We start from the raw sequence: 22,806 nt of genomic DNA on the forward strand, positions 1-22,806 counted from the left end.
TTTCTTGCCATTATAAATAGTGCTGTTAAGAATAGTGTTTGGTAAAGTGGGGGTGTTATAGATAGTATTTAGATTCTTGCTACTGGACCATGGAACTGTATACCTCCTTCTATTTATTTGTTTTCTAGCACTATTTCTTTTACTCTGAATTATCGTACTTCCCTCCTCAAGTGCTTTTATTCTTAATAGTCAACAAATAGGTTACATGAGTTCTAAGACTTGGTATCTGTCTTTGTGTTTTTTACCTTTTTTGTTTAATGATTTTTGCATGCTGACCTTGAGTTTGAGGCATTCTTTAATGAATATTTTCATCAAACTCAAGCTCCGATACTTAGTACAGCTTCAACTTTTTTCCTCATAGTGGAAAAAAAAAATTAAAACAAGCCACCTATTGTGAAAATTTGTTAATCATTTGAGGTGTATTAACGTTTTAGATTGCATTATGAATATGTATGTAAAGATATGTTATTTTTATAGCCTCTTTTAGAAAACAAACTAAAAGCATTCAGTATTGGAAAAATGAGTACAGCTAAGCGAACGCTAAGTAAGAAGGAGCAAGAAGAATTAAAGAAAAAGGTAATGTTTAAAATATATTTTGAATTACCCTTGGGATGAATGTGTCCAAGGAGATAATCAATGTGTAGAAAATAGATGAATGTTTCCCCGCAAATTCTTGACCTTCCAGGGTATCCTTATCTCACACTCTTAAAGTCAGATCTGTAACACAGGATCGATCTTCTGTTCTTGACCCCTTCACCCCTTCACTTCCTTTTTGCATAGTAAATTTCCCCCCCCATCTATTTTTTTATATAAGCAAATGTGCACAAACGTAATATTTCACTCCCCTAATGTAGGTAAACAAGAGTGTGCTGTTTACAGTATACTTTTCTTGGCCTTGCCATTTTTTTTTTTTTTACCTAAAGTTATATTTCAGTTTATTTTATATCAGTATATAGAAATTTTCTTTTCTTTTTTTTTAACTCTTAATAACTAGATGTATAATACCTTTTCACCTGAAATAACTTTGAAGCATTTGTGTCTGGTCTCTTGCCATTATAAATAGTGCTGTTAAGAAGAGTGTTAAGCAAACAGTTTTGTTTTTTTTCTTTATACTTTTGCTACTGTGGCCTTTGGAAAATATTTCTGTGACATTATTGAATTGACTGGTAAATTAAGATACATGGTTTTGCTAGACATTGTCAAGCTGCCCTTCTTGAGTGCAGAATGCTACTAGCAGTGTATGTGTGATTGTTTTCTTACAAGCAGGCCAACAGTAGATGTTAGAGAAGAAATTTTGACAATTTGCTAGGTGAAAAATGGTTCTTTGTGTACTTTTTAATTTGTATTTTTCCCTATGAGTAAAAGTTCAGCAACTTTTTCTGTTTGTTTCTGTTAACTGTCCGCTTTTTTCCCCTGTAAGCTAGTAGACCATCTCTATTTTTAGAGTACATATTAGATATTTTAACACTTTGTCTATGATACAAAGTACAGTATTTTTTCCCAGTTTGCCAGTTATGTTTTTATTTTGCTTCTGGTGTTTTTTTCCATGAGGACTATTTTTTTGTAATAAAATATATCAGTCTTTTCATTTGGTTTCTGGTTTTCCAATCAAGTTTTTTCCTACTCTCAGGTTATAAAGTAATTTTCCTCATGCCGTATACTAGTACTCGTATGGTTTCATTTTTCAAAATTGGCAATATATGGTATGATGAATGAAGTGGTGCATTTTTTTCCTTTTACCCTAACATTTTAAAAAAATGTGTTTACTCCCTTTCATTTAATACTACATTTCTGTACATTCTTGTGTTTATTAAGGAGCTCTGGTGGCACAATGGTTACAACGTACTCAGCTGCTAACAGCTAGCAGCTCTGTGGAAGAAAGGTCTGATGGTCTGCTCCCATAAAGATAACACGTGAGAAAACCTTACAGAGCAGTTGTACTTTGTCACCTTGACTTAAAATTGACTTGATGACACAAACACCAACCATCGTGTTTATTTGTGGAGTATCTGTTTTGTTCTGCTGGCCTTTCTATTTATACATGTTTGGGTGATATTTAGAATATTTATGGAAAATGAGAAGGTTCAAGCTTTTTCTTTAATGCCATCTAATAGACATTTCAGTATTGAAGTAGCAAAATCTTACACTCTTGTCTTGGATGGTTTGAAAAAAGGAACTTTTCTGTTTACTGGATTAAATCATAAACTTTAGTAGAATACTATATCATAATGTAGTCAGTGGTCAGATAGTTTAGCATTTGAATTCTAAAAAAAATTACATGTCAATTTAGTGGCTACTTTTCTGTTACACAAATTGCCAATAAAAGAGTAAAATTTCTTTTAGTTTCATATTTATTAATATCTAATATGGTATCCGGAGTCCTGGTGAGGCGCTGTGGTTTGCCAGATTGCAAAGCCATTTGAACTGCAAGGTCAGTGGTTCAAGCTCACCAGCTGCTCCTCGAAAACCCTACACAGAGTTGCTATGGGTCGGAACTCATTCGATGGCTCTTAACAACAACAACAACAGTATGGTATCTGGAACACTTAATAGTGCTTTTGAGAGGAATCTGTACATGGACCAAGTGGCAGTTGTTTGAACAGAACATGGGAACACTGTTTAAAATTAAGAAAGGTGTACAACAGAGTTGTATTCTTTCACCTTACTTATTCAACCTGTATGCTGAGCAAATAATCCGAGAAGGTGGGTTCTATGAAGAAAAATGTGGCATCAGGGTTGGAGGAAGACTCATTAACAATCTGCGATATGCAGATGATACAACCTTGCTTGATGAAAATGAAGAGGACTTAAAACATTTACTGATGAAGATCAGAGAGCACAGCCTTTGGTATGGATTACATCTCATTGTAAAGAAAACAGAATTCCTCACCACTGGACCAATAAACAACATTCTTATCAATGGAGAAGAGATTGAAGTTGTCAAGGACTTTGTTCTTGGATCAACTGTCAACACTCATGGAAGCAGCAGTCAAGAAATCAGCAAGTCTGCTGCATAAAGACTTTTTTAAAATGTTGAAGAGCAAAGATGTCAGCTTGAAGACTAAGTTATGCCTGACCCAAACCATGATATTTTCAATAATCTCATTTGCATGAGAAAGCTGTACAGTGAACAAGGAAGGCTATAGAAGAATTGATGCTTTTGAGTTATGGTGTTGGAGGAGAATATTGAAAGTACCATGGGCTACCAAAAGAACCAACAAATCTGTGTTGGAAGAAGTGTAGCCAGAGTGCTCCTTGGAGGCTAGGATGGCCAAACTTCGTCTCTTCTTCGGACATATTATTGGGAGGGAGCAGTCGCTGGAGAAGGATATCATGTTTGGTAGGGTGGAGGGTCAGAGAAAAAGAGGAAGACCCCAATGAGATGGACTGGCCAAGTGGAAGCATCGATGGACTCAAGCGTGGCAACAGTAGTGAAGTTGGCCCAGGATCGGGCAGTGTTTCATTCTGCTGTGCATAGGATCTCTATGAGTTGGTACTGACTCGATGGTACCTAACAACAACAACAATATGGTATGGTGCTTTAGGATAAGCACTGGACCTAAAGGTTGGTTTGAATTACAAAGTCAGTGGTTCAAACTCATCAGCCGCTTTTGGGAACCCTATATAGGATCGCTGTGAGTTGGAACGGACTTGATGGCACTTAACAATATCCACTAAGGATTAGATATTACTATTACTACTTATTATTACTTCTTTCCCCAATGAAAAGAGACTTGGTCTGCATTTTTCCTTGATAAATTTAATCCTATATTCAAAAATATTTTTTTATAATTGATAAGCAGTTTAATATTTTAATGTACTTTTAGGAAGATGAAAAGGCAGCTGCTGAGATCTATGAGGAATTTCTTGCTGCTTTTGAAGGAAGTGATGGTAATAAAGTGAAAACCTTTGTGCGAGGAGGTGTTGTTAATGCAGCTAAAGGTAAGTGTTCTTGAGCAAACCCCAGTGCTTGAGTGACTGCTGATAGATACTTATGAAAGATATTTCATTGTTTTGGGTTTTCCTGGTGCTGTAGGATAAACACTGAACTGTGAGTCAGCAGTTCAAACCCTCTGGCCCCTCCTTAGAAACCCTATACAGAGCAGTGTCACTGTGAGTCAGGACGACTCTACAGCACTTAACAACAATGGCACCCTCTAGTGGTGATATTAACTGGCAAAGGCATTGTGTGCTAATGCATCAGAACTGCAAGGTTGGTGGTTCAAGCTCACCATCTGCTTCTTGAAAACCCTGTACAGGGTCGCTGTGGGTTAGAATCAAGTCAACGGCACTTAACAACAAACAACAAAGTGTGGATTAAACTATTGGGATAACTTGTTACATGGAGGGAATTCCGGTCTTTGAGATGAAACAGAGGTTATGCTTCGTTGAATGTAAAACTGATGATTTGCTCTATAAATCTTCACTCAATTCACTATAAGTTTCAGAAGAAGCAAAAATCCAAATGATGTGAAATTAGTTTTGAAACTTAATACTTTAAATTTCAGAGGAACATGAAACAGATGAAAAAAGAGGTAAAATATATAAGCCATCTTCAAGATTTGCAGACCAAAAAAATCCTCCAAGCCAGTCATCAAATGAAAGACCACCATCACTTCTAGTGATAGAAACCAAAAAACCTGTAAGTTATACTTAAAGAATTTACATTTGTATCCAGAGATTCTACCAGTGATACTTAAAGTATTTTCCCTGTAAGCAGGACTTAAACTTTTTGTTTTAATTGTTTTGGAGGTAGAGATTGAGTTTGAATGCTTTCTAATCAAGTGACCTACTGAGGTGATGATAAAATTAGAATAAGACAAATAGTTAATATTCTTTCTATGTTCTTTAAGCACTGAACATTTGTTTTTACTGTACTCATCTTGCTTTACTGCTGCTATGCTTTTATATAGCATGTTTCTATAAGCTGAGTTTGTATATCTATATATATTAATTATGAAAATCATTCTCATTTCATAGGGATTTCAATTAATATAAGTAGAACTTTGCTATAAATTCTTGATAAAAATGTGAAATGTGGAGATTTGTGGTTTTTTTTTGACTAATTCTCAACTGAGGTGTATATATTAGTTCTGGTGTGGTGCTATATGATAAGCACTGGATCGCGAGGTCAGCAGTTCAAACTCACCCATGGCTCCTCAAAAACTCTATAAAGGGTTGTTGCTATGAGTCGGAACCGACTTGACAGCAGTTAACATCTATAGTGTGAATTCCTTTAGAAGACTGTCTCCATAGGACAAGCATTGGACTTTGAACCACAAGGTTGGCGGTTTGAGCCCACCAGCTGCCCCTTGGAAGCAAAAATGAAGCTTTCTGTTCCCGCAAAAGATTTACAGCCTCGGAAACCCTGTAACTGGGTTGCTATGAGTCAGAACCAACTCAAGGGCACTTAACAGCAACAGGGATTTACAGTCTCAGAGCAGTTGTACTAAGCCCTCTGGAGTTGTTATGAGTCAGAATCAAATCAACTTTAAGGCACTGGGTTTGATTTTGGTTTTATGGTATCTCTAGCTCTCTGGGTGGTGTTGTAAAGTGTTTGGGCTCTACAACTAACTAGAAGATTGGCAGTTCAAACCCACCCAGTAGTGCCACAGACGAAAAACCTGGCAATTTTCTGCAAATATAATGAAAAAAATTCAATGAATATTAGTTCTACTTGGTGTAACACAAGAGGTTGTCATGAGTCGTAATGGACTCATTGGCAGTAAGTTTGGGTTTTTAATTTTTCATAAATGACAGTAAGTTTGAGTTTTTAATTTTTTATTTTGGTTTATGGTAGCAATGTTACTATGTTTAACCTTGTGTTCTGCCAAACTTTTGTAAAATGACCGTACCAATATATCGTCTCACAAGTTATGAATGCATAAGCAATATAATTTCTTTACATTTTTGCCAACTCTGATTTTTGCCTTTTTTTTAAATTTACAATTTAGTAAGTGTGAGGTTGTGTCTTATTGTGATTTTGATTTGCATTTTCTTAATGTCTAATGATTATGAGCATCTTCTCATGTATTCATTTACATTTCTTTGGAGAATGTCTATTGAAATATTTGTCCTTTTATTGGTTGTAAGAGGTTTTTATATTCATTTACGTCCTGAATCAACTATGATTTGCAAATTTTTCTCTCTGGGTTGTCTTCATTTTCTTGATGGTATCCTTTGGTGCATAAAATTAATGTTTTTTTTTTCTTTTGTCTCATGCTTTTGGTGTTGTATCCACGAACTTTTTCCTGATCCAGTGTCAGAAAGATTCACTCCTGTGTTTTCCTTTAAAACTTTTTGTTTTAGGTTTTACATTTAGGTCTATATTTTCATTTTGAGCTATTTTGTGTATGGTATGAAGTAGAGATCAAACTTTGTTTTGCTTGTGGATATTCAATTCATTCGTCTTATTTTTAGCACTGTTCAAAATGATCCCTTGTGGTACAGTGGTTAAGCCCTAGATTGCTAACTTCATGAAAGGTTGATGGTTCAGGACCACCAGCTGCTCCAAGAGAGAAAGAAGTGGCAGTCTACTCCTGTAAAGATTTGTTGTTGTTAGGTGCCATCGAGTTGGAACCGACTCATAGCGACCCCATGCACAGCAGAACGAACCAATGTCCGATCCTGGGCCAACCTCACTACCGCTGCCACACTTGACGCCATCAATGATGCCACCTGGCCAATCCATCTCATTAGGGGTCTTCCTCTTTTTCTCTGACCCTCCACCTTACCCAGCATGACATCCTCCAGTGACTATTTCCTCCGGACAATATGTCCAAAGTATGAGAGACGAAACTTAGCCATCCTGGCCTCCAAGGAGCACTCTGGCTGCACTTCTTCCAGAACAGATCTATTGGTTCTTTTGGCAGTCTATGGCACTTTCAGTATTCTCCTCCAGATTACAGTTTAGGAAACCCTATGGAGCAGTGGTATCCTGTAAGGAAGGTCACTATGGATTAGAATCAACTATGGCAATGGGTTTGGGTTTTGGTATTTTTTGAAAAGACTGTTTTCCCATGGAATTGTCTTGGAACTCTGAAAGAAGTGTTAAAAGAGGGGTTCTAAAGATGTTATAGCTTGTTTTAGTAATTCATGCTCTCTTAAGCTGATTGCTTTAAAGAGTATATATTTTTGGTAATTGTTACTTTACTTTTTGGTTATTAATTTTATATTTCCACATCCTGCCTTCCTCTACTACTCATACCTAAGTATTGTGACTTGAGGGATAAAGTTTTAATGACTCCGCTTTAAGATTACTGGTTGTCATTTTAAAGATATATCAGTTACTTTGGAGAAGCAGGAAGGGAAGCTTACTTGTCATAGGAAGCATTCTTTCTCTTTGTTTAAAATAATTAACCATGAAAATGGCACTGAAATAAAACTGATTCTTAAATAATTCAATTGTTGAACCATTAGTTTGGTTTAAAGTATAATTTGTCATGTCTTATAGCCACTGAAGAAAGGGGAGAAAGAAAAGAAAAAAAGCAATTTGGAACTCTTCAAAGAAGAATTAAAACAGTAAGTTTCATAGTGTGGGGAGTAACTACCATAGATATGAGTTGATACTTGCAGATGCAGGCATGTAGAATATAGTGCAGCCGTTAGGTAGATCAGCTTGCCCTGAGATTATTTTCCATAGTATAGTGATACTTTGTAGGGTATGTTTTAAATATGAATTTAATCTAACACCTAGGTTGCTTGCATTATATGAATTTAATTTAGTTGATTAATGCCCAGAGTACTGTCTGCAGTGGAAAGAATGTTTTCATTTATGTGGGGTTGGAATGTGGGTGGGGGAAGGGTCAATCTTAGTCAAGAAATACTAATTCTGTTGTTTTAATGATGAATTTCCTTCTCACTTTAAACGTGAGCTTGACATTCCACTTTAATATGATGTAAGACAAATTTGCTCTTAGCTTTTACAAGTCTGAGGACTCTAATGTAGAATGTTATCAGTACTGGCATTTGATTACTCACACACGTTTCAAGTTATTTGAAGGTGGTATCTGGATCAGCTCTATTTCTATTACATGTGAAACAGTAAATTGGGCCCATTATTACTGATTTTAAATGTTTTTAACAGAATTCAAGAAGAGCGTGATGAGAGACATAAAACAAAAGGCAGATTAAGTCGATTTGAGCCACCTCAGTCAGATTCTGATGGTCAGCGCCGTTCTAGTAAGTGGCATTTATTTTGATGTTTATGTTTGTGATTAATTATTTTTAAAACTAAGATTCGGTTTCTTGTTCTTACTTTATACAGTGGATGCGCCTTCAAGAAGAAATAGATCATCTGGTGGTAATACAGTTTTTTGCTTTTTTAGTTAACAAAATTTATCCAAACTTTGTATTTTGAAGGTTATAATGTTTTTCCCCCTCTCTTTTCTTTAGTTCTTGATGATTATGCACCTGGCTCACATGATGTAGGAGATCCAAGTACTACTAATTTATACCTGGGAAACATTAATCCACAGGTAATGTTAGAAACCTAATATGAAATTCAGCTCATTTTACTTTTGGAAGAAAGCTGCTTTTCCCATCAGTTAAAGAAAAAATAATTTGAATTAATAGAATTAGATTGCGTCTAAAATGATCTCATTAACTGGTATGAACCTAATTACCTTGCTACAATTTCTTTAAAGGCTTGTTTTTTCTTTGGTATATTTTTAATTTGCATTGCTTAACTAAATGAGTCCTGGTGTGGCACTGTGGGTTAATGCTCCAGACTGCAAAGCCGTTTGAACTGCAAGGTTGCCAGTTCAAGCTTACCAGCTGCTCCTTGAAAACCCTATACAAAGGTTGTTATGGGTCGGAACCAACTCGACAGCACTTCACAACAACAACAACTAAATGATGACTTTGTTAAAATTTTATCTATCAAATCAGGTTATGTGCCGTGCTGAGAGATAATTCATTTGAGGCTGTCCTTCTTTGATCACAGCTTGCTTCCTTATGGAATTTTTCTTCTTTGTTTTTGTAGTAACAGAGTAGTAGTTGTGCTTTTGTTGTTCATATTTTAATTATTTTTCCACTGTAGTGTTGCTGCTAATTGTGTTAGGAAGATACAGTGTTTGTTATATATGTTAAGCTTTTATTAAAAATCATAGATGACAGGCCTTCAAGAGTTTGTGGAAAAATGGAGCTAAAATATAATGGAATTTTTCCAAAAACTTTGTGGATCTTAGTACATATTTGTTATTTTTGTTTTCTCTGCTTTGGATTACATTGGGAGTTGGGTGCTTTATAAAATCCAGAATCTTAAAAGCAAAAAGGATAGATGAAGGTATAGTTTTGATTTCTCCAGCAGATAGGCCTCCTTTCAGGCCACTTAAATTAAAACAATGTTTCTGGTAATGAGATCAGAATTTATAATTTTTAAAATTTTGCCCTGTGTAAAGTTCTTAGTACTTATAAAATTGTGGCATTAATTTGTTTCTTTTCATTTTGTATAAGCTTCTTTGCTCTGGGCGGTGTTTTATTTTTTCCCAATTTATTTCTCTGTTTGCATACCAAAAACTCTTGCACCTTCTTACAGATGAATGAAGAAATGCTCTGCCAAGAATTTGGAAGATTTGGACCACTAGCCAGTGTCAAAATTATGTGGCCTAGAACTGATGAAGAAAGAGCTAGAGAGAGAAATTGTGGCTTTGTGGCTTTTATGAATAGAAGAGATGCTGAAAGAGCTTTAAAAAATTTAAATGGTAAGAAACTTTTTACCATTTATGTGTGCAATTCAGACTTTTTGGGGTCTGAAAAGTTTATAAAAATACTAGGGGTGAGGATAGATCAAAATTGGGAAGATTGAGTGAGAATTAATTCAGTGAAAATTTTCTATTTTCTTTTGAATGTAATCAAAATGACATTTGTGTCTTACAGGAAAGATGATTATGTCTTTTGAAATGAAATTAGGTTGGGGTAAAGCTGTACCTATTCCTCCACATCCAATATACATTCCTCCTTCTTTGATGGAACATACGCTCCCCCCACCACCATCAGGACTGCCTTTTAATGCGCAGCCTAGAGAGCGGTTAAAGAATCCCAATGCTCCCATGTTACCACCACCTAAAAACAAGGAGGATTTTGAGAAGGTAATTAAATAAATGTACATAGGACCACATCTAATTTGTAAATACTAAATCTGTGGTAGTATTTCTTTTCAACAGTTTTATAGAAAATATGTGTGTAATTCTGTTTGGCAACTTAAAGAAATAAGTAGATGTGTTCCCTGCCTTAGCCCATGGAATCCCTATGTTGAGATACTAGGTCATATTCTTATTTGTGGCTACCATTCCTCTTTTGACCACTTGTTAAGTTTTTTGGTTTTGATTTTGGTTTTTTCTTTGTCCACTGTTTCATCCAGGTTTGCTTATTAGTGCAGTATCTAAATGTACTTTGTTCTGAAAAAAGATAATTTCTGTTTGGTTAAGTGACTTCTCAATTAGGAAAACTTCCTAAATAGTTAAACTGTTTGGATGGCAACTAGCTAACTTAAGTTTTCAAGATCTGAGGTATTAGAATATTTCAGAACAAATGTGGTTTTTAAAAAAAAAAAAAAAAAAAAAATTAGTTAACTACTCTAGTAAAAGCAAAGGGTGAGTATTTTCTTTTTATTAAACATAAAAACCAACTTAATTTCAAGTTATAAGAATTTGTTGGTTCTGTTAATTACACTTAAAATGACAGGGCTGGTTTTAAAGGCTTGGGAACAAAGTAGTGAACTGTATGGTGAGAGGCAAACAGTTAATTATTTCACAAATTAAAATCTTTATCTGATAATTCTCAGTGTAGTACCTATTTCAGTGCATTGATGTGCATTCTGGCAGGAATGTTCTGATTCTTTGCATTTGGTGAACATTTGTTCACTGAACACATCCATTTGCATTTATGTAATTGCTTAGTGTATAATTACTTCAAATGCAGTGATTGTCTGCAAAACTTGTGATTAGATGTGTAGTATTTTCAATGCATATGTATATTTTTGCTTGTTACTTGTTAACAATACTCACATATTCTATGTTTATTATCTGATGTGACTTCATATACAGACTCTGTCGCAAGCCATAGTCAAAGTGGTTATCCCAACAGAAAGGTACATGTTTTTCTTTATTATTACTGATCTAAATATAGACAATATCCCCTTCTGAATTAAAATAAGTGGTGTTGAGGAAAAGGGAGTATCTTGACTGAGCAATGGTTCCTTCCCAGTACTTTTTGGGGGGGGATATGTGAAATTTGACTAACTTTAGTATACTTTGCAATTTTATGTCATTATCTTTTTTGCTTTCATTTTTGTCAATGTACACAATTTTATACCTTTAGTATTAGAGTTATGTAATAGATTTAAATCTGGAATTGCTCAAATAATACTAAGCTATTTGTAAAGGGAAGACAGGTGTTTAAAATTTATCTTAAAATCTAGGTAGTATTACAGTTTGTTTCAAACTTATTTTTTTCTTGGTTTCTCAATTACGTACATTTAATAAAAAACTTTGGTTTGAGTTTCCCTTTCTGAAGGTATAGCTTTGTTGTTTTTCTAATTGATGTTAAGAAATTCTGGTTATTTTCATGAACACTGGACATACTGTAGCCTTTTTTTTCGTGACACCAAAGGTATTTGGAATTATTTTATTTTTTGTTTTTTTAATACACTGTTAAGGCAGAATTCCTGTTCTAGGTATGCTCTTGCTCAGTCAAGCTAAGCCTTTTCCCAAACACAGGAACACAACACTGGTTGAATAATAAATGAACACAAAAGAATACCAAATTCTCTTTGACATTGGCCTTGGTGAGCAACACCAGCTGAACTGTCTGCGGCAGCGGGGGACCAGGAAAACATCATGGGCTGGATTGGGAAAGTATACAGTTTTTGACCAGACATTGGTACGATCTACTCCATTAATGTGGTTTTATTATAACTGACAGACATATTTTTTTCTGTTGCCCAGAATAAGATTAATTATGATTTTAAAATAATGCACTTTAAAGGTAGCGTCTTTTTGTACTACACTGTTTAATTTTGATATAAAATAGCCAGTTTTTTTAAATAAGAAATTACACACAATATTTAGGAAAAAAAGAGTATTATTATAATTCTTTAATAATCTTGAATACTAGTTAATAACTAATTGTCAGATTTTGATTTTAAACAATCATAAAATATTTTAAAGCTTTTTAAAACTAAATTTTCTAAAAATAGAGTTACAAGCCTATTTAAAACTATAGTGTTGTTCCGTTGGAAAAGCATTCATAGGAGAGTTTTTTACAGCATGCATAAAGGATATAGAGTAGTAGCTTTACATTGACTCAGCTTACTTATAAACAAAATTTTAGTTGAACATTTTGCTGTAAAATCTTGACTCACTGTTAGTATGAATCCTTTGTTTTAAACTTGCTAAGCCACTTTTCATCTATCTTTAATGCTGACATCAAGTTGCTTTTGATTTAATTTCCACAAGTTTCTGGATGTGTAGCATTTGCCCATCTAGTAATTATTTTTTTATATGTTACAATCATTTAAAATTTCCCTTAACTTTAATTTGGCTCCTACTATAGTAGCTTGGGAATTAAATCATAACTTTACAGGACCTCCCTTCCTTCAAAATAATGTCATTATCTATATGGATGCTGAGAATATATTCTCATTTGAATATCAAGAACTGCATGTTTGCAAAGCATTTAATACTTCTCTGAAAAAAAAGAGTAATTTTTAGGCTTAAAATTTAGTGATGCTTTTGGTTTTTTAACATTTTGAGATTTAAGTAATAGTTTTAAATGTAGAGTTTCCCCTTAGTAAAGATTTAAACTTTCATATAATTTTTTTTAGCTCTTTTAGGGTTAAATTAATAATTTTCTTTATGTATAAATTTTAGTGTTCACTTAAAGTAGGTTTGTTTGAAAACAAAAATTACAATCACCATAAGATAAATGATTTTTATTATTTATGTACTCTGAAGCAGAGAGAGCATTGTAGAGCCAAATGAAAAATCTGTCTTGTTCTATAACTATATATTTATGTTCTAGCAGTTATATGAACTTAATTTGAGCTGGGAATGCTAAAGCTGTAATTGAGTGTGTTCATTGTACCAAGAGCCAGTATCCAATATCCTTTTACTTTTCCTAATTATTATTTGCCAATTCTCTTTGCTGGGGGACTGGTGACATGATAAATCAAAAGCAGTTTATAATAAACAGTCATTTTTGCCTGACAACATAATCAGTGTCTAAAATTATGTTTAGAGTCTAATAAGATACTTCATGATATTAGACACCCAGCTTCAGAATTTAAAAACAAAAGGCTTTCTGTGAGCTCATCCAATGAAGTGATTCAGCACACTCACATAAATGTTTATTTTTGGTTTGAGTATTAGAAAATTAAGTATTGGAAAATGGGGAGGATATAACATCCCCACTTAGAATAATTTCAACAGAATATAGGACTCCATTCACTTAAGGATTTGACTCTATACTTGCTTTATCGACTCATAATTAATATACTGGCAGAATATACATTTTATGAATTGTATGAAGTAGTCTGAAGTGTGATCCAAAGGGATGTTTCTTCATTTAAAGGTCAGATTCAGTAAAAATTCCATCTGTTATATGTGTACCAGAAAAATACAGATAGGAGATGGATTTTTTGTTGTTGTTGTTTTTTTAAACTAAATCAGGCCTTAAATTTGTTAATTATTTTTATAAATTGTGGTTATATTTATAACATTTCAGTACCACCACAAAAGTGCTTGTCTCAGGAATATTTTCTTATAAACAAATACTGCGTAAGCTTTTAGATGTCTATAATATGTCAGCTCTTTGGTACTGATTTTACCTATTTACTGCTTTCTAGTTAGTTATAATTTATAATTTAATGTTTTGCATTTGGAAAAAAAAAAGTGGCATTTAGAACATTAAGTCTATATTAAAATATACACTATGAGGCTGTTTTGTGGTTTCCCACCTTCCTTTCACCTTTCCTTCCCTTCCACCTTCCTGCCCCCACTACCCATCCCTCTTAATGCATAGGGTTTTAACATATGCTCCAGGTTATTTTTTTGTTTAAAATTCTCTATTAGTCAGCAAAATAATCTTTTCCTGCACAATTATAATAACTTAGGTCAAGTGTAGTTTTATATAGTGGTAGGTCTGAATCCATTTTCTTTAACTGTGTTGTTGTTGTAGGAATTTGCTCGCCCTGATACATCGAATGATAGAGTTTGTTGTACGTGAAGGGCCAATGTTTGAAGCTATGATTATGAACAGAGAAATCAACAACCCTATGTTCAGGTGTGCATTTTAAAGCTACTTTTAACTTTCTGAAATTAAAAAAGATTTCCAAGAATAAAGTTCTAAGATATAGGAGTATTTTTATAATTACCGTGAAAAGACAGATTTAGTAAATGATTTTCCTTATGATTTTGATGTAATGAATTAAGTGACATTGTTTTCAGTATTCTTTAGAAGGAAATAAAACTTTTCATTATATTTTACAAAAATGAATCTTTCATAACAGATAATACTAAAACAAAATTTAAAGGAAATTGCTTATCTTCTTAATTGACATGGTAGCTAAGAAATTTAAACATTTTTTAATTTAGTATAAAATCACTGCTTTTGAAATTGCCTATTGGAAAAAATCCATTGCCAGACACAGTATCTAACACACCATATTCAGTAAAGGTGATTGTAAGACTAAGCAAGAAACATGATTGTCATGTCGGCATTAAAGAAAGTCACTAAGATAGGAAGGCCATTTGGGGGTGGGTTGGAGGAGTTGCTGCCAGCAGTGGGTGAGGAGTTTTCTTCTGGGATCTTTACTTTAAGTTTTATTTACAACTAATTAGGCAAATAATTGTTCTTTAAATTTACTTGAGAATAAAAGAAGGTGATGTTTAATGTGTTTTCTTCTGTTTTAGGTTCTTATTTGAAAACCAGACACCAGCTCATGTTTACTATAGGTGGAAGCTTTATTCTATTCTGCAGGCAAGTAAAGTCAATTACTTTGTTAATTTTGATTCTGAATACTGACTTTTCTAGTAACGTTTTGGACTTTAATTAGGGAGATTCTCCAATTAAATGGAGGACAGAAGATTTTCGAATGTTCAAAAATGGATCTTTTTGGAGGCCACCACCATTAAACCCATACTTGCATGGAATGTCAGAAGAACAAGAAACAGAAGCATCTGTAGAGGAGCCTAGTAAAAAGGGAGCACTTAAGGAAGAGTAAGATATTTTTTTTCCCCCTTTTGGTTACACATTCAGAAAAGTCATTTCCTCTTAAAGTGGTCTTTCTGGAGATATTAGACTAAAATAAAATGCTTTTTCATTTGTAGGTATTTAAGTTGATAAAATTTTCATCATGTACCATTTATTTGAAACAAACATTTTGGCAAGTTACAACCATTTCTGTTCTGTTTATCTCTACTTGGTCTTACTGGTAAAGTTAGTGATGATCTCGTTTTTTTAAAGCTTTTTATTTTTAATGGGATGGAGATTTACAGAGAAAATTTATTTTTTATTTAATTGATCGTATGAGAGCGGCTTCAAAATGTTTAGAAAAGTTCCATTATTTTTTAATTCCATTTTCCCGTGAACTTTTAAAAGTCCTCTTGTAAACATTTTATTTCATATCATTGATTGCATTCTCCACCATATAAGTCACTCATTCTACTTGCTCTCCGTGTTTTCTGTTTTCATTCATCCTTCTTTCCTAATTCTTCCTGCCTTCTGAACTTTGTCCTTGAGAAAATGCTGCCACTTAAAACCACGACCCTTTTGATCTTGAATGGTTGCTATTTCTATGGAATAAATACCTCCCTAGTACTTATTCATCTTATAAAACCCAGTGCCATAAAATTGATTCTGACTCACGGGTACTCTGTATAGGCTTCCAAGGCTGTAACTGTATGGAAGCAGAAAATCCCATGTCTCTCCTGTGGGTTTGGATTGCTGACCTTACAGTTAGCAGTCCATTATTTATCCTATAGTGCCTCCAGAGCTCCATTCACCTTTCTGTTGAGTTTGTTCATATTCTTAGTGACCCTATGTGCATTGGATTTCTGAGGAGCTTCTGGTGAGCTTGAGCCACTGACCTTGTCCAGTGCATTATCCTGCAGTGCCCCACCAAGACTCAGTTTGCCTTTTGTTTTAAGCGCCTTGTATAGTGCCTTTGATTTGGTTCCTACTCAGTGACTCTGTATAGTGTTTCTGAGATGCAGCTGGTGAGCTTGAACCATTGACCTTGAGGTTCAAACTATTTGACATTCCAGTGCCATACCAGGACTGCATTCGCTGTTTACCTTACAGACCTAGTTGACTGAAAGTTGATCCCTGGCAGTCGGTTCAGTTCCAGGCTTAAAGGGTGTCTCAGGACTATATGGGGAGTGGGGTGCTCTTCAGGATACTAGACTGTAAATTACCAGGTCTGCAGTTCGAGTCCATCAGCTGCTCCATGGGAGAAAGATGAGCCTGTCTGCTCCAGCAAAGATTTATAGCCTGGGAAACTCTATACAGGATTGTTGTGAGTCAGAACCAACTTTATGGCATTTAATAATAACAACAACAAAGACTGTAGTCTCAGGGATTCCACCTCTATATCTTAGACCATAAGCCTGGCCTTTTTATTTTGTTTTAATGATTTTTAGCTTTGTTTTATATTTTCACAGGACTTTTTATTAAAATCCCTTCCAGAGTGGTCAGTAATGGTAGTTGGACAGACACCATTTAGTTCTTCTGGTTGTAGCGTTGGTGGAGGCTGAAGTTCACATGGTCCATTATTCTTGTGGACTAATTGTTTCCACAAGTCTTTAATTTTTTTCACTATTTGCTACAGTCAGGGAGAGAATTTGTGCATCTAAGAAAACTAGAAACAAGGAGAGGTCAACTATTTCTGAATGTTTAGCAACTGAAAACTATATGAATAGCAGTAGAACATGCTCAGATACAGTGTCTGAAGATAAAAACATGAAGAGCACCAAAATATTGTCATATATATATAACATAAAAAGAGCCCCTCAGCTTGGAAAGCACTCAAAATAATGACTGGGAAGTAGAGTTGATCATGATGACACGAATGGAGTAAAACATTCAGGACCTTCATTTGTTGATGGGACACAACTTGAAATGGGGAGAAACACTTGCAAATATCCATTAATATTTGGGATGTGTGAAGTGTGAATCTAAAATAATTGAAAGTTGTCAAAAATGAAGTGGAAGGCATAAAGATTGATCTCATAGGTATTAGTGAGCTGAAATGGACTGGTGTTGGCCATTTTGAATCTAATGATCATGTGATTTACTCTGGCAAGAATGTTAAATTGAATAGGAATGGCATCACATTCATCATTCAGAAGAACATTTCAAGATCTGTCTTGAAGTACAGTACTGTCTGTGATACAATATTAATAAGTCTGCAAGGAATACCAATTAATACTATTCAAATTTAAACACCAACCAGAAAAGCCAGTGATGATGAAATTGAAGAATACTACCGACTTCTTCAGTCTGAAATTGATCAAACATGCACTCAAGAAGTTGTCAAAGCTTTCTTTTTTCTTGGATCCACTAATGCAGCCGTGTATTACATTGGATAAATCTGCGACACAAGACATCTTTAAAGTGTTTAGAAATAAAGATGTCAGTTTGAGGACTAAGGTACGCCTAACCCAAGCCATGGTATTTTCAGTAACCTCATATGCATGCAAAAGTTGAACAGTGAATAAGAAAGACCATAGAAGAATTGATGTGTTTGAGTTATGGTGTTAGAGAAGAACATTGAGTTACTATCGGGCTGTGAACTGCAAGGTCAGCAGTTTAAAAATACCAGCTGTTCATGGGAAAAAGATGAGGCTTTCTGCTCCCGTAAAGATTTACAGCCTTGGAAACCCTGTGCCAGGGTCTCTATGAGTCGGAACTGACTCCACGGCATGTAACCACTATGGATTGTCAGAAGAACAAACAAATCTGTAATGGAAGAAGTACAGACAGAATGCTCCTTAAAAGAAGATAGGATAGCGACACTGCATCTCTCATACTTAAGACATATTATCAGGAGGGACCAGTCCTTGGAGAAGGAGATCATGCTAAAAAGAGGAAGACATCCCCCCGCCCCAGGACTGGGCGGTGGTATTTTGTTCTTTTGTGCATCAAAATCATTTTGAGCCGGAACTAACTTGATTGCACCTAAGAACAATAAGATGGTTGCTCACACAGATCCAATTTCTGTTTACCAAGTCAGATGTCTACATCTGGACTAGGTAGTGCCACTTGACCTTATTGTCCCCTGAGCCCAGAGACCCATTTCCTCAAGGTATTAAATTATGGCTAAGAAGTTTTCACCTGGTGTGGTCCTGTAGGCTAAGCACTGGCTATTAACTAAACCCACCACCCTCTTCTCGGAAACTCTATACAGGATCACTGAGAGTCAGAACCCACTCTACAGCATTTAGTAACAGCAAGAAATTTTCTTAACTTTGCCTCCTTTATCGTCTGCTATATTCATGGGCATATTTGCAGCATGTGTAAATACATATGTAGAAACATTCTCTCAAACGATGCATATTAATGGGTATGGTCCCATTTTTCTTCCCACATCTTTTCAGCTTGCCTGTCTTGTGTATCTACTTGTAGATTATTATTACTGTTATTTCAAGATTGTGTATATAATAGTATGCATCTCTGTTGCCTGTAACTTTTGTACGTCTTCCAGTGTCTTACTTTGCCTTGGTCATATTTTGTTGACCCTCCCCCTTATATATGTATGTTGCCTTGCCCTGCACCCAAGTTAATATGTATCTAAGGAGTCCTGATGTGGCGCTATAGGGTAAGCACTGGACTGAAAGGTAGGTTTGAACTGCCAGGTCTGAGGTTCAAACTCAACAGCCACTTCTCAGAAACCCTATGAGTTGGAACTGACTTGACAGCTCACCTCTAATGCAGTGGTTACATATGATAAGCACTGGATGGTGAGCCGCAAGATTGGCAGTTCAAGCCCACAAACTGTTCCATAGGATAAAGATGAAGCTTTCTGCTCTGGCAAAGATTTCAAGCCTCGGAAACCCTATAGAGTTGCTATGAGTTAGAACCGACTCATTGGCACTTAACAAAATGACCTCTAGCTAGTGATTGTCCCTCTTTCCCTTCCTACCCTTGGTAACATCAAAGGATGTTTCTTTTTGTGTGAAAGTCTTTTTTTGACTTTATGATTATGATTTTTTATAGTTGTCCTTTCATGATTGATTTACCTCAACAAATATCCTCTAGGTTCATCCAGGTTGGTGATATAGTGGTTCAGACTACTGATCATGGGAGAAGTATGAGGCTGCCAACTCCCATAAAGATTTACAGCCTCGGAAACCTTATTAGTGTTGCTATGAGTTGGAATTGACTCAGTAGAAATGGATTTAACTTTGGGTACTTTAATCCTGTGCACAAATGCTAAAGAAATAAGACTTCTTTTAAAGATCAGAGTAAAAAACATGGAAGATTCTTCTTCAGTGTAATGGTATAATAGGACTGGGGCACTAACAAGATGTTTGAAAAATACCTATAATTTTTTCATGTGCTTATTGGCCATTTGTAGATCTTTTTAGAAATGCCTATTCAAGTCCTTTGAGTGAGTTTTAAAGAAATTAGTTTGTGACCAGAATCTATAGTGGCATTTGAAATTTATATCTGTAAAGTATGAGTTAAATATTTTTATTCAGACAGAGGGATAAATTAGAAGAAATCCTACGGGGATTAACTCCACGGAAAAATGATATTGGAGATGCAATGGTTTTCTGTCTTAACAATGCTGAAGCAGCTGAAGAAATAGTGGATTGCATTACTGAGTCATTGTCCATCTTAAAGACACCCCTTCCTAAAAAGGTATTGCAATGATGTCTTTTTATGAATGTCTAATTAAGTGAAGATGAGATGATAGTTGACTTCTTTTTATGTTGGAAATAGTGTGCTTTGGATGAAGTTTTTCCCATGCAATTTTACTTTCCTTCAGCCTGAGAAACTTGTTATATTCATTGCTGTATAAGTTATCAACAGGCTGAAATATAAATGATGTACCAATTTTGTCATGGTTGTGGTAATGTTCACTTTCTCATAAATTTTCCAATTAGTAGCAGTTATTAAAATGCAGCTAAACAATTTATGCCCCTGATTCCAAGAAATGACAATTCAGATTCTTTCCTGATATTGACTGATGGTTTAAAAAATATTTTTTAATAAAAAAGCAGAACAGAAAGGATGAAGTTCCTATGTAACTCCTCCCACATGCATACATACATTATTTCTCTTAGTATTAATGTCTTGCAGTAGTATGGTGCATTTGTTACAATTAATGAGCTAATATTTTATTATGAATTGAAGCCCGTGGTTTATATTATGGTTTATTCTCTGTTTTGTAAGGTCTACATGTTTTGACAGATCCAAATTTATAATGTCATGTATCCACAGTTACAGTATTATACAGACTAGTTTCAGTGACCTTAAACTGCTCTGTGGTCCACCTAGTCATCTTCCCCACTGGATCTCTGACAACCACTTGATCTTTTTAATGTTTCTATAGTTTTATTCTTTTAAAAAATTTCATATAGTTGGAATCATACCCTGGTAGCTTCTTTCACTTAGAGTTAGCAATATGCATTTAAGGTAGCTTATTGCTGTGTGATCATTGTATGGATATTTATTCATTCGCCTACTGAAGAGCATATTAGTTGCTTCTGGTTTTTGACAGTTATAAATAAAGTTTTTAATACATACTTTTGTTCAGGTTTTTCTGTAGCGTTAGCTAATTTTAATTTCAAGTGTACTCCAAATTTTAATCTGCTTTGTGTTATATTTCTGGTATTACAGATTGCCAGATTATATTTGGTTTCTGATGTTTTGTATAACTCTTCAGCCAAAGTTGCCAATGCTTCATATTATAGAAAATTGTAAGTATAATGATTTAAACTGATATTCTTGAAATTAAAAATTTAAAGATAAGGAATTTAGAAAAAGGGTTATTTTATAACTTAACCCATCTCCCAATAATATGATAACTTGAATTGCTTTATGGTTTATAGGATTTAAAAAAATTTGATTGTGTTCATTGAACTAAAAATCATTGTATGCAAAATTATCAGAGCTAATAGAAAGTTTTCATATCAGTTTCTTGACAGTGAAATAAACAGGTGGGATTAAAAAATAGTTTCATTTTTAATGTATATTTAGCTACTTTTATAATGTTAGCAATCCTCATAAATCTAGAACTGTTAACTATTTATAGGATCAGTATTTTCTTCTGATCATCATTGTATTCATTGTAATTCTTAATATTTTCTAAAGCAGTAAGAAATTATGTTGCTGTATTGTAATTAATTTATCTCTTCGGTAGTTCTCCAGATTGTTCCTTTTATGTTTAATTTATAAATAAGCCTTAGTGAAGCTGTTCCGTAGGAACTGTGATGTCTACTGTTTTGAAAGGAAATTTGGAGACCTGGGTTCTACTCTTAACTCCACTATTAGTTTATTTTTCTTAGACAGGTTATTTGACTTCTCTGACTTTTTTATTACCTAAAGCATAATTACATGGCTCAAAGGATCCTCAATATAGAATTCCTTGAAAATAAAGGGAAATAGTGCATAGGACTCTTGGGAAACATGCAAAAGAAAAACTGTGTAATAGAGTTACAGTAAATTAATTTACAGTTCTAGATTTCTTGAATGTTTAAATTGCTTGATTAATTTAATTTTAATTTATCTTCTAAATGTTTGAAGGCCAAAGAGGGCTTTTCATTGTTTAACTGGTTACAGATTGTTAAATTCCCTTTTAAATAATAATATCATTTGAATTTCAGTTTTGAAACAAAGTTATGTCAAATATTTTCAGACCTCAATGCTACCTATCGTACAATTCAAGGCCATTTGCAATCTGAAAACTTTAAGGTATGTGCGTTACTTTATTTTTGCCTTAGTGTTTTAAAGGATAGGAAGAGTAGTGAGATGATCTTGAGGTGCGGTTGCATTCAGGACTAGAAAATTCAATCATGTTATGTATATGATGGTACTTTAAACTTGAATGACTTAGGAAATATTTTTTTTTAATTATATTACCATCAACTTTGTCGTCAATGTCAAAGAGTGTCCAGAATTTAAAAGTATACAGACTAGTTGTTTTTTTCTTTCAGGTATTTTTAGTTTTGATGTTTTGTTTTAACTTTTAGATATTAGTCTACTTTGACAGAATGCATTCAGAGCATCATTTGTTTTTTGATGATATATATATATATAATTTGGTGTGGGTTAGGGAACATGTACTTTAGTGTTTTCTGTTTGTAAAGTAGACTTAGTAATTTTCTAATCTCTTAAACTTTAGACCAACATTTTAAAAAGTCAAAATACTTACAGTTGAATAAATAAGCACAGTTTTTCATAGGAAGATTTTGTTGTTAGGGATATTATTTTAGCTTGGGAATGTGGGTTAATGCACCAGACTGCAAAGCCATTTGAAATGCAAAGTTGGTGGTTCAAGCTCACTAGCTTCTCCTCGAAAACCCTACACAGGGTCGCTGTGAGTCCGAACTGACTCGACAGCACTTAACAACAATAACAACCACCACTTGGGGGACTTAATTCCATTTTATTTTTGACCAGAGGTCAGAATTTACAACAAAAATAAATGGAAGGATAGAGAAAAATATTAGCCAGAATTTAGGGATTCACATCAAATTTTTTTTTTTTTTTTAATTTAAGGTTTTTATTGTGGATTGAATGAATGAAAGTTTACAGGGCACATCATCAGTTTCACATTCAACAATTCATATAACTTGTTTC

The 22,806-nt window shown here is 34.3% G+C and overlaps 1 protein-coding gene across 1 annotated transcript in view; it reads left to right on the top strand.

Annotated features, from left to right (window-relative positions):
- U2SURP (U2 snRNP-associated SURP domain containing) overlaps nucleotides 1–22,806 on the top strand; it is a 69,357-nt gene that overhangs the window by 14,930 nt on the left and 31,621 nt on the right. Inside the window, exons 4-19 of the mRNA XM_006869872.1 lie at nucleotides 478–576; nucleotides 3,828–3,942; nucleotides 4,509–4,642; nucleotides 7,454–7,521; nucleotides 8,087–8,181; nucleotides 8,267–8,302; nucleotides 8,395–8,477; nucleotides 9,539–9,704; nucleotides 9,880–10,091; nucleotides 11,049–11,092; nucleotides 14,179–14,283; nucleotides 14,913–14,979; nucleotides 15,056–15,219; nucleotides 19,701–19,863; nucleotides 20,845–20,924; nucleotides 21,831–21,922. Of these exons, the coding sequence (XP_006869934.1) occupies nucleotides 478–576; nucleotides 3,828–3,942; nucleotides 4,509–4,642; nucleotides 7,454–7,521; nucleotides 8,087–8,181; nucleotides 8,267–8,302; nucleotides 8,395–8,477; nucleotides 9,539–9,704; nucleotides 9,880–10,091; nucleotides 11,049–11,092; nucleotides 14,179–14,283; nucleotides 14,913–14,979; nucleotides 15,056–15,219; nucleotides 19,701–19,863; nucleotides 20,845–20,924; nucleotides 21,831–21,922 (1,723 nt within the window). The remainder of the gene's footprint in view (nucleotides 1–477; nucleotides 577–3,827; nucleotides 3,943–4,508; nucleotides 4,643–7,453; nucleotides 7,522–8,086; nucleotides 8,182–8,266; nucleotides 8,303–8,394; nucleotides 8,478–9,538; nucleotides 9,705–9,879; nucleotides 10,092–11,048; nucleotides 11,093–14,178; nucleotides 14,284–14,912; nucleotides 14,980–15,055; nucleotides 15,220–19,700; nucleotides 19,864–20,844; nucleotides 20,925–21,830; nucleotides 21,923–22,806) is intronic.

This window comes from Chrysochloris asiatica, unplaced genomic scaffold, assembly GCF_000296735.1.
Source record: "Chrysochloris asiatica unplaced genomic scaffold, ChrAsi1.0 scaffold00136, whole genome shotgun sequence".
NCBI classification, from domain to species: Eukaryota; Metazoa; Chordata; class Mammalia; order Afrosoricida; family Chrysochloridae; genus Chrysochloris; species Chrysochloris asiatica.